Consider the following 12,936-nt stretch of genomic DNA (forward strand, 5'->3'; position numbering starts at 1 on the left):
GTTACTGCTACTGCATTGTATTGCATTATCATTATTACTGACATATTAATACTACATATGATATCAAATTTTCTTATAGCTGTAATAACAGTAAAAGATTCAACCAAGAAAGGTGTAAAAAACTTCCAATTCACTAATTCAATTTCTTCTAACTTGATTTTTGAGATGTGACAGTTTATGCTCCTTTTTCTATATAATTTGGCATGTACTTAGGAATGTTATTGTGGATTTTGTGTTATCAATGTATTTTGAAATTTTCAATATGAGTTCTATTGAATGGTAACACTCAGCTTAAGAAAAGTTGTGTCAGTTTGAAAGAAGTAAATGAAATGGGAAAGGTTTTATGTTCATTATATATGTTTATGAAATTGTATGTATGTATATTGAGAAAGTGTTTTGATTATGTTTTGTTTGTGAAATGGTGCCATTATTTGACATATTGGTTAAAATATTAGCAATGTTTTAAATGTTATGTTGGTAACATGTCTTTGACATGTTTTTTAGCGAGAACTCAATGGCCAAAAATGCATTTAGAGTCATTTTTAAGGGTTGGATTCTATCATGCATAAATGATATATTTTTGCACCACATAGCTGTATGTCGTACACGAACAAGTGACACATCCGTGTGAACTCTATAAATGATGAACCATATGTATACACGGTTTACAATTGTCACATGGGTTGGCCGCATGCCCGTATTATTACTGTAGCTTTGGTCATTTAGGTTTCCACATGATTTCAATTTGTTACATAGCCCATCCACACAGTCATGTGAATTTATTCGAAGGTTTGTAAATTTGACCCACATGGCCACAATGAGTTACACTGTCTAGTCACATGGCAGTATGTCTCCATTTTACACCAATTTGCTATACGGTCTAATCACACGGCCGTACAATATTTGTTGAATTTTTGTATCTTGATGCACACGGCTTCAGAGAGTTACACAGCCCGAATACACGACCGCATAACCCCTGTTTTGCATTTTTATCTTTACCTTTTTGGAAATGTTGAAATTTAATCCTTGTTTGCTTTAGGGTCAACTTTAAAACTTTAGTAAGATCGATTAAGACTCGGATTAGTTGTGAATTATATTGTGCATGGGTTATGCAATGCTTTTATTGTTTAATTAAATTTATTTTAAGCTTAAAATGTATGTATACTATTCTATTAATTGTTATAGCATCTTATAGCTCGGATCCGATAACCAGACTGAGTGAGAGGTATTACAAATAACTTTAAAATTATAGAACCATTAACAACAAAATAGTAAGTATTTAAAAAAAAAAGGAAATTTTCAATGTATTAATTGAAGAAATTTTAAAATAAAATAAAATAAGACATTGAAATAAACAAAGGGTAAAAATGATGTTTTAAAAATAAAATATTATTATAATTCCTTTACTCCCACTTTCAGCCAACTTGAGTATTAAAAAAATTTGAAAGAAAACGTGAGAAAGTGAGAGATTTTCCCCTTCACTTTCCCTCCCACGTATAAAATAAACAACAATCCATCCAATTATAGGTAGCATTTGGTATAATAGAAAGTGTTTACTTTTATTTGAATTTAATCAGTTGGAAAGTGATTTCAATATTTTTAATATGTCAAATTTTATTTATTTTTATTATAATTTAACTTTTTGGGGGAGTTACTTTCCCATGAACATGATAATGTAATTTCTATAATAAAAGGTGAAAAAGTTACTTTCCAATGTAGATTGGAAAGTTTAAAAAATATATATTAAGATAAAAGTAACCCTATTTTATATTAGTATAGAGTATTAGTCTATTAATAAAAAAGTTATTCCCTCATTCCTCCTTACTACTTGATTTTCTCTACTACTCCAACGAATTCTTCAAAAGTAAGTTTTTTATATTTTATTTTTATATGCGTATTTAATAATCTATATATTATATTATTGACATATTATATTTATTTTTTATTGCTTCTTTCTCCTTTTTTTTGGTATATTAATTGAAATTTTAATTTTATTATAGTATTTATAAATATTTACTAACAAAAAGGGAAAATATAATGTCTAGATTTAGTTTTAAAATTGATTTGATCAAAAACTTTTTTGCTTGATTTACCTTTGAATTATGATTTATTGTATATCACACATAATTTTACTAGAATAATTTTCGAGAATGAGCAAATGATTAGCAACCCATTTAAAAGTAAAATAGAATAAGACAATTTAAAAGTAGAATAGAATAAGACAAGTGTGACTAATTTCAAAGCACATTTAGAAATAAAACAGATAAGAAAAATGTTTTCAAATTTTAAAACAGTTATGTATTATATTTAAGTAAATTGTGTTTTTTTTTCAATATTCAAAGTAAATTATGTTACACTGGAGTTTAAAAAAAATGTAAAAAGATTATCAATTAAATTTTAATTTTAAATATTTAATCTAAATATTTTATTAAGATTAAAATTTAATATAAAAATTAAATACATAAACATTTTATTTTATTTAATAATAATAAATTCGTAAATCATAATAACTAAAAAATGATAATGTAACTTTCTTAATATTTTAATCAATATTCTCCATGCATATCAGCCATTCTAAAGTAATTATCTTGACAATCACGTTACATTCAAATTATAGTATGAGAAAATAGAAAAGGAGGGATAATTTAATACGAAAACAATCACTAGCTTATAAGCAAAAGTTAAGGACATGAGGTAATCCAGAAAGACAAATAGCCCTGTGAGCTTTTGTCAAGAAACAATAGCAAGATTACTATAAACAATACAATCCTTTTCTGCTATCCAACCCCAAATAGATTTCTTGTTGAGAAGCTTCCCATTCTAATCAAATACCGCCACTGGCAACCACCGTCCCCTCCATTTCAAACACACTTTTAAGATTAGTATCATTTGTTTTGCCTTGTTAACATCCTCATATACCTTGTGAATCTGAAACCTTTGTGGACCAGAGATACCCTGCAATGGACCCCCCTGCATGTGAAGCAATGCTGAGATTCGAAGACACATTTGAATTACAATGCATCGACATCCTCTTCATCACTGTCACTCATCTCAAACACTAAAAATTTTGCCCGACATAAATTCTTGCAGCATAACAGTTTGCCATCTCTGATATTGCTAAGAGGAGTTATAGGTCTTCTTTTATCAGAAATTCTAATGTTATTCGATGCTAGGATAATTCGCTTCCCTACTCCACTACTTCCAAACCTATCTCTTCGAATTCTGGTGGTTCGGTCCACTGGTGTCAAAAACAATGATTGCTTTGGGGGTGTTCGCACTGTAAACGGCGCCAAGGCACTCGAGCAGTAACCATTGTCCGCTTTGGTTCTCAGTTGCTCTTCTGGTAGACCCTGCATGGCTCTACCACTGCCTGGAGAACTTGGATGTTGGCTCACTCCACTGCAGTTCAATAGGCATCCATTGATTACACCGTCAGCAGTTATAGCTCTCGATGACGAACCCGAATTCCACTCTGCCGCATCTGCAGATTCAGCCTCACATAGTCAGAACTCAGAAGTGAAGATTAAGGGATTAAAACTTGAGATTCTGCCACTTGCCTCATTTTCATCATCCAGATACACTGAAATGTTACTCTTTTTTCTTACCTCTACATATTGTGGTCCCTTCTCTGGTATCTCGAACAAGAGAACCGGTTAGACGGTTGCCATCGCATTTATGATCTCCAACTTCAATAGCTGCAAAGTTTGATAAGCATGGACTGCCTGAATCTTTTAAAGTCCTTGCTTCAATATTGAGGAACCATGTTCCAACTTGATGCTGGAAAGCATACTTTATAGGCATAGAAGAAGGCAGATGATAAAAACATGATTTTCGCCTTACCTACTTAGAGACAAAAGGCAGAACATACAAACAAGTTATAAGTAAAATAGCAGAGGAAAACTATGCTGCTCTGATTCTTCATTATTCTTGAAGTACTGGTGTCTGACTCCGGTGCATTAGACAAGTACTTGTGTTTGAGAAAACAACCCGTCGATAGACATAAAATTAAGAAAGAAAGGATTGAATATGAACTTTACCATTAATGCATGAACTTCAATCTTTCCCAATTCAGGAAAACAAGCATGGTGTGTTCTCTCAAGTTCCCCTACACGTTAAGATTTTGGCACATATTAATAGAGCTATAATAACAAAGCATTTCATCTAAAGTTAAATTATCAGAATGTCTCACCATATTTTTAACACTTTGAAGAAGCTATCATAATAACAAATCATTGCATTGATAGTAATAGTGTTAATGTGTTGATCAAGTTTTTAAGTTATACAATTTCTAATCTACCAATGATCCATAAGCAGCAATCAAACAACACGAATGCAAAAAAAAAATGCAATTATCTCACAATTCTGATAAACTATTTGGAGGGGGAAATGGGAAAGTGAAAATTTTCATATGGAGTCATGAAAGGGAGGATTTTCCGGGTATCAATTTTGTTTTAAATGACTATGATCAGAAATTCCCACTTCATATAATAATAAAAATGCCTTTTTTTTTTTTGGCAACTGATATCTGTATTCCATAAAGCAGCAACTTTGCAACTGGGAAACTGTAAAGAAAACCAAGAAAAAAAAAGACACTAATATTCAATGGGAATCAAGAAAGATGATGGGGTTTTCAGGTTTTTTTGTTCTGTAAGCTTACTGTGAAAATCTCCGACAGTGGTATTGGGAGAGACAGCGATGGCCAAGTGAGTGCCTAAGTTGGTGTGCGTGAAAACTGCTACCTCATCGTCAGATGCCATTCCAGGGTCGAAGCTGGGCAGTGACAGACAACCTAGGACTTCATCAACAACAAAACAAATAAGGGCAAGTTGCTTTGTGTTGAGTTACTGTATCTTAGATTAAAAACACCTTTTCTTCTTCCTTTTTCCTTTTTTTATGGAATTTTTGGAAAGATTGAACACATTTTAAGTGACAGTTTTATGGTTTACTCAAGATTTTAAATGGGTTAATATTAGAGGCCAGTAGAGGGAGTTAATTAGCCCAGTGGGGCTGAAACCAGGAAGCTTCCAGCCTAGCCTGCTCCGTACTATGGAGCTTTGGACAAGTTGTTGATTGAGGCTACTGGGGTTGGCTCCAAAAACTTTGGTCTGGGTTTTATCATTGTCAAATGAATCTCCAGCTAATTGAATTCCAATATTATAATACTTTAAAAAATAAGTAGCTCGCAAGATTAATTAATAATTTTTTAATTAGTATCGAAAGTTTTGTATTAGAGTTCATCTCAAGCTAAAACAAGATATTCAAATTTAAAGGAGGTTATTTTTAAAGGAGTCAAATTTAAATTTAAATATGAAAATCAAGTTTACTTGTTATTAAAATCGAGTCCAAATATATTTTTTAGTGTGAAATTAAGATTTTCTATGTTCAATGTATTAATACTTTCAAAATTCATAATTTATTTCCAAGATTCAAATTTATATATTCGTTTAATATGTTTACCATTAAGTCTAATAATTTTAGTTTTCTTTTCTTTTTTTTCTTTTTTTTTTTGGTTGTTAGCAGCCAATTAAGTAGATATCTGAAGTTGAATCCAAATTTTATGACTTGAATTCCTTAAAATCAAAACATTTTAGGACTTGAATTACACCCTAATCTACATGCATCACGGATATTTAATAATTTCACGTCTTTTTAATCCCAATTCCCTATTCACATTATAACTCAAAGCTCAGTGTAACTGGAATTTCATGGCAATTTTTAACCACTCCTCTCTGTACATTATTGCATAGAGAATTTCTTTTCGAAATAAAATTTATATTCTACGCAAAGCTTGCTCAACGTATATAAACTTACCAGAATGGGTACTAATGAAAGCAAAAGAAGTAAACTATTTGCAAATACGACATAAACAGTCTAAAAACATCAGAAAAGCACAAATAGTTTGTTTTTTTAAGAATATCAAATGAAACCAACAATATATATATATATAGAAACAGTTCCTATAATATTAATAACTACATGAGCAAATACATGATAACCAGCATTCCCCCAAGAGCCGTCATGAAATAAGATGCAACCGCCTGCTTGATGGTGGAATTGTGCGGTGGAGGTCCCCAAATCGAATCCCAACCATCCCCATCGTCGTTGGATCCGCCATCTTCCATGGGCGACTGCGCCGGCGGAGGAGAGCTCATCGCAGGGTGCACCATTACTCGAATGATCAGTTTCTGACCAGCTTTACAGTGACCTCGCTCCCCGCTGATGAAGTAGAAAAACCCGTACCTATCGAACTCGAAAACAGTATCCCCATCTTTGAACTTAAGGATTGGGTTCGAAACACTGCAGTTAGTGTAGCTTGTATGGTTCACCACCAACACTGAGTCATTGCTGTACTTGAAATCTAATAACACACAAGCAAACATAAGCAAAATTATATATCTATATATGTATGTATGTAAACTTACAAAGAGAATCTCCAACGTGAAACCGGTTCCTGGACGCCCATTCGTTGTAAGTTTCAGATTCATTTCCAGTTGGTTTAGTCCATCCTCCCTCCCCACCAACTCTGAACTGAAAAGAAGCAATTGCGAGGGTGGCCATGGAGATGAAAACCACAGAAAACAATGCGAATTTGAAGAGTTTTTGAAGTGAAAAAGAAGACATATTCTTTTTATCAAGAAGCTTGAAATGTTGTAGAATTTGAGGGAGTAGATAGATAAAGGTTGAGAAATCAAAGACTTGTTTCAAGTTTATAAGGGAAGCGAAAGTGGGAGATGGCAGTTATGTTAGTTTGCGTGGAGTTTGATTAGTGGGGTTCGATAGTTAATGACCAGATACTGATAGTGATAGTCCCACGTTGTTTTGAACTTTTTGACTTGGTCCTTTGTTATCTCCTGGATCCAACTTCAGTGTATGATCGATTGATTCAACGGTTGTGATCATCGAATAACGTTGATCACACTGACCAGAGATCATACACATGCTGGCCGTAGCAATTCTTGATCAGTTCATCTAATTAAACCTCTCCCTTAACTAGAATTCGTCTTAAAACAATTCTAATCCTTAATCAAACTTAAAACACTTTTTTTCTAAAAAAAACAAATTTATTTTAAGAATAAAAAATTATATATTTAAATTTAAATTCATCCTATCATATCCGAATAAAAGGGTTACATACTACCACACAATCATCATAAAAATATACTAAACACCCTTAACCAATAAATCAAATGTTGGGGTTCTCTCGAATGCATTATTAGTGCCCATAACGTAGTTCCATGCCCTTCTCCTTTTTATCATTGCATGGAAAAACCATGTATTACGGTCATGTGTATGTTTTTCGTTGGATCCTAGATTTCTACATCCAATGCAATTAGTCATATTCCTTTACCAAGTTGATCACGCAACTCCTTTTCTCTTTCTTTTCTTTTTTTTTCTATCATCTTTCATCTCCAAGCTACTTTAAAGCAAAATAGGTTTATTGTTTAAGTGTCTTCCCTCCTTTATATTACCAAAAAATTTCTAATTCCAAATCCTCAAGGAAGAACCAGTTATTTTGATTTTACATGTTAATAATAAGCTAGTCAACCTACCAATGATTATTCCTACACTTTACTAACAGTCTCCTTGCATCGTGGATTGGAAATCCATGACTTCAAATTGGTTGGGTCTTCTTTAAATAGTAGTTTTAAATGTGTGACGTCCCAAAATCAGTTAAAATGGTTTGACCCGAATATGACACAACACATTAGTCACCGAATGACCCAAAACACAGCACAACATTTTTCTTAGACAATTAATTGTTCATTTACATGTTCAACTATCAGCGACAGTCTCATGCATGCATAACTGCTCATACATAATCATAGGCAAATGTTTAGAACCTAGTTGCATGGTTTCCTGATGTATTTTACTAGAATTAAAAGAAGGGGCACAATCAACATTTCACATCCAAAACATGCGAACATACATGTAACAGAAAGTAAAAAAGTTATATGCAGTTCTGAAATCTTTTTAAGAAAATTAGAGAAAGAATTATTTTAATCCGATTGGTAAATCTTAGCTAATTTTGTAGCATTAAGCTAAACACTCTCTAACATATCAAAAATGTCTCGTTGAATGGAGCATAACTTAACATCCCCTTATTTCTCCATCCTGTCCCAAGGCTTCAATCGCCCGATCACAAAACACAAAGGTGAGTACTCACAATCCTATGGCACGCCAACTATATCCAATGGTTTCAAGATATGACAAGGCCAAAATATTCACAATTACATATATTTATTTACTAATTATGCACATTTAGTCTATTCACAACCAACATATTCACATTCATAACATATTCACATAGCATGCTTACCATATTCACAATTAAGGCACTTACAAGTAATAGCACAATGCTCAAAGAGCCACAAACACATTAGATCTCATGTATGTGCACTTAACCAGTAAATTATATATCATATCTTGAATTTAACCTATATCACATATTGTTTTAACACATCAACATCACACTTAATCTCAGTCGACATTATTTTCGCAAAAGCATAGCAAAGGCAGTAGGAAGGCTTACTCTCGTAACTTATGGTAGGTGTTTAGGATAACCTAAGCTCCCAATTAACATAATGAATTATGCATACCAGCAACGACTCCAAAACACTCACCAGTCTTACTTTTGCTTGCTACCTGAAAGCTTAAACAAGCTTCACCTTGCTCGTAGAGGGCTTCGATGAATCCAAGACATCTCATACATAAAACACAGAATACATACAAGTCATTAATAGCCACAAACACAACAAGAAAAAATAGTTCCAATCTAGCTCCTCTTAAACCGAAAATTTTGACTAGTTAAGTCGACATTTAAATTTCTTGATTTGATCTCATTTTCATTGCTTGAAAATTATTCATATCTAATTAATCAATTTAGAACAGATCTAAACCACTTAGAACACCTAGGAAGTCAAAATTAATTTCTTTTCATATGGCAGAATAGAGGTAACACATCCTGAATACGGCACATTCAAGGTAGTCATCGACTCAAACTTTATCTTTGTGGTGATATTGAAACCAAAAGATAGGAGCTCTGGCTCCAAAATCTAAATTAACTGTGCGCGTGAAAGAGAAATTCAAGATTAGACTCTAAATAAGCGCTTTTCAGGAGGCAACCCAAGTGTTGATTTTTTTTTATTTCATTTAATTTTGATTGCATACTTAGTTTCTTATTTACTTACATTTATTTTTCTTAACTTCAAAAATAAACTGCATGGCTTGGGATAGACCACACGGCCTAGAGGCACATTCGTGCAGCCTACACAGTGTGGCACACACTTATGTGCACACGGGGAATGAAAATTTAAGAGCCACACTACCCCAGAGAGTCACACAACTTGGCAACACAGTCGTGTGACACACATGCCCTTATACACGACCGTGGGAGAGGCAAACAATACATCCACACGGGAGGAATGAATACACACGGCTTAGACACACGGGTGTGTCATGGACCGTGTGAATACTAGATCCAATGTTTCAATTTTATTAGACACACAAGGTCTGAGTGAAGTCACACAGCCTATCGACACGGTTATGTGACCCACATGCCCCTATACACAGTCGTGAGAGAAATGAACGACGACACCATACAATCTAGGTCACGACACACAGTCTGATGACATGGTCGTGTTGGGTACACGACCTAGACACACGGATATGTCATAGATTGCATGAACATTGGAGAAATTTTTATTTTTTTTAAGACTCACATAGCCTCATAGGTATACATAGCTGCATGCAACGACCATGTGGCCCAACACAAGCTAAATACATGACCATGCTGTCTTTTTAAATCTGAAACCCTAACCCTTTCATTCCTCTTTTTATTTTGTTTAAGCCCTTCATCACCATTTATCTCGTTTCCTCTACCCTTTCTTCCTCACGCATAATAATGTTGCTCTTCTACGCCGATCGGACCACCGCGCCTTCCATCACACAGTCCTACAGGCATCCATTTCCCCCTCACCTCCCATCTTACTTGTCCCTTTTCCCCCAACCAAAATTCATTCAAAACCCCCTCACTGTTGTAGCTCGTTCTTCTCGTTAGTCACCTGCCCATTTACTTTTCCCTCGCACCATCAAAACCGTCGAACAACCCAACTAAAACCCAATCCCTTCTTCTTTCGTTACTCATGTAGTCATCCTCTTCATCATCAGTCGTTCCTCTATTTTCCTTCGCGCCACCGTCAGACACCACCCACTCACGCTATCATCGATACCAACACACTCAAACATCTATTTTTTTATTTATTTTATTTATTATTCTTATTAATTTTTTATTACTATTATTATTCTAGCTATTATTATTAATTTTATTTTCATTTTTTTCTTCATCCTTTAACTGTTTTGTTTGGCATAAATTTTAGATTAGTTTTGTTTAATTCATTGTTTGAATTTAGTTGCTTTTAATATTACTGCTCTATTTTAATTGATTTTGGTGTTTCACTGATTAATGGTGCTTTTTATTATTGTTGAATATGAATTATTTAGGACATGTAGCTAGGACGTTTTATTGTATTGGTTTTCATGGTTTATGATATGTATCGACAATAGCTTGATACATCTTATTGTCAATTCTTCTTTTAGGTACATAATGATAAATACACAAGGCAAAACTAAGGCCATTGTCCCTGCCTCTAAAAAACGGAAGACATCAGGTGTATTTTTATCTTCAACCCCGACCACGGTCACAAGACACCCTTATCTCCAATTTAGTCTAGGTCCACATGAGGACCAGTATCAGCACCTTAAAGTGACCTTGGGAATGGATCGATACATTGATTGGGAGGCTCTACAGGCAGTTCGTTTAGCTGTCAGGGTTCGGGTACTGATTGACACGGCACCGTGGGACTGGTTATTTACCATCGTGGAGCCCACATATATTGAACTCACGCTAGAGTTCTGTTTGACTTTCTTTCTACAGACGACTATTTCACAGTGGGATAAGCCTCGTACTATTTCTTTTCGACTTGGAGGTACGACGCATTACCTTAGCATCTCGGGCTTCGAAGTTGCCCTTGCACTATATTTCGAGAAGTTTATGGATACCCCTGAGTTCCCAACACTTTATAAGCATATCCATCGATCATCCGAACTTTGTTAATCCAACCTTATCAAGACTAAATCACGATATAACTCGAGTCATTCAAATGCAACATGCTTACCTCTGGCTTTGCGCTATATTCATGTCATTTTGGCTCACACACTGATTGGTAGAAAGGAGAGCATAGAGGTTGTTAGTACCTCAGATGCCTATTTCTTATGGAGTATAGAAACACGCCACCTGATTGATGTTGCTTACTTTGTGGCTTACTATTTTCGCCGCCAGTTCGATCGCCACAAGAAGGGCCATATTTGTACGTGTCCCTATGTGACAGCCCTAATTTGACCTTAGTCAGAAAGTGGTTTCGGGACCACAAAACTGAGTAGTAAAAATAATTAACTGTCATATTCGATGCTTATTATATGTGAACGTGCATGTGTGAAAGTTTCATACTGTAATTTTGTCAATTGTATGTGAAATTATTAAATAGGACTTATGTGAGAAAATTTTGAAATGTGATAGGTAAATTTATAAGTGGTTTATTAATGCATGTTTTAAAGAGTTTGGACTTACATGTCAAATGTCCCTTTTTATTTATAGTGGCCGACCATGTTGATGTCTATGACAATATATATGTATTATTTATTAGTTTTAAGGTAACTAAATGGCTTTATAATTTTTATAATATTAATGAATAATAAAAGAATAAAAATAAAAAAAGAAAAGTGAAGAAAACAAAGTTTCATATTTGTTCTTCTTGGCCGATTGAAAAGAGAGAAAAGGGGCAAGACCTTCGGTCATCTTAAGCTTGAAACAAGGTTATTAAATTATGATAAATTTTGAAATGGTAGCTTATTTTAAGTTAATTACTAAGTTCCTTACTTAGCCCATGTTAAAATTTTGGAATTTAGTAATGATATGAGTATACGGCTACAAGTGAATTTTGTAGAGAATGAATGTTGTTTTCAAGTTTTAATGAAAAATTTGCAAATGGGTGATGTTTGATATAGTTTAATGTTCATATTAGTAGTTGAGATGATAAAAAAAATTCGGCTTGTGTAGTTGTGAAACTTGCCGAATGTGAACTAGTGTAATCTTTGAGTAATGTTTGTGTGTTAAAGTAGTTGATAGCTTAGGTAGTATCTATAAGTGATTCGGTCATGGTTTTTGCATGAGTATAAAATATATATGTTTTGGAAAGGGGAATTTGGATTGATTTTATTACATGTATTATAAATTATGTTCGGCTATGATGGTATATTAAAGTATAATTAATCCGTTTCGATAGTATTATACAAGTGATAAATAAAAATAAGTAGAAGTGTATTGGTTAAATAAATATGATTATTAATTGACAAATGTCGTATGTGGTTTGTGATTAGTTTAATGACTAAGCAATGTGTTTTGTTTCGTTAAGGTTAAGTATGTGTTTGGTATATTAGTAAGTGTATATCATGTATGCATATGATTTGATTTAGCTGAATTTAAGTGGTAAACTTTATATTAAACTTATTTTAAGGATACGATCATAATATACACATTTAACATGAATACATGTAAATCCGATCATGAAATGGAATTGAATATGAAGGTTAAGTTTGCATAGTTAGGGCTGACTAGGTTATATATTAATCATAAATGGATCATATGCATATGAGTATGTATGTATTTGTGTGCGGCATTATTGATAAATGGCAATAAGTAATGTGGTAAATGATTAACTTGTGATAGTCATATATAGGTATGAATATATGTGTATGTGTTTTATGCATGTACCATGTACTTATAGGGACAATCGGATGTATGGTTGAATTCATGCATATGAAAACATGATAAGTTACATGAATCCTTGTTTGTGGATGTGAATTAGATATTGATTAAAT

General features: G+C 33.5%; 2 protein-coding genes across 2 annotated transcripts; both read right to left on the reverse strand.

The window, feature by feature from the left end:
- Positions 1-2,644: 2,644 nt before the first annotated feature.
- Positions 2,645-4,931, reverse strand: LOC107913335 (uncharacterized). Its single transcript, XM_016841890.2, has 4 exons — positions 4,658-4,931; positions 4,038-4,105; positions 3,606-3,840; positions 2,645-3,481 (listed from the first exon to the last, which is right to left on the reverse strand). The coding sequence occupies exons 1-4, from the start codon at positions 4,755-4,757 to the stop codon at positions 3,012-3,014; spliced, it is 873 nt and encodes a 290-aa protein (XP_016697379.1). The 5' UTR covers positions 4,758-4,931; the 3' UTR covers positions 2,645-3,011.
- Positions 4,932-5,887: 956 nt separating this feature from the next.
- Positions 5,888-6,667, reverse strand: LOC107911400 (mavicyanin). Its single transcript, XM_016839233.2, has 2 exons — positions 6,423-6,667; positions 5,888-6,358 (listed from the first exon to the last, which is right to left on the reverse strand). The coding sequence occupies exons 1-2, from the start codon at positions 6,619-6,621 to the stop codon at positions 5,973-5,975; spliced, it is 585 nt and encodes a 194-aa protein (XP_016694722.1). The 5' UTR covers positions 6,622-6,667; the 3' UTR covers positions 5,888-5,972.
- Positions 6,668-12,936: the final 6,269 nt, after the last annotated feature.

This window comes from Gossypium hirsutum, chromosome A13, assembly GCF_007990345.1.
Source record: "Gossypium hirsutum isolate 1008001.06 chromosome A13, Gossypium_hirsutum_v2.1, whole genome shotgun sequence".
Classification (NCBI taxonomy): domain Eukaryota; kingdom Viridiplantae; phylum Streptophyta; class Magnoliopsida; order Malvales; family Malvaceae; genus Gossypium; species Gossypium hirsutum.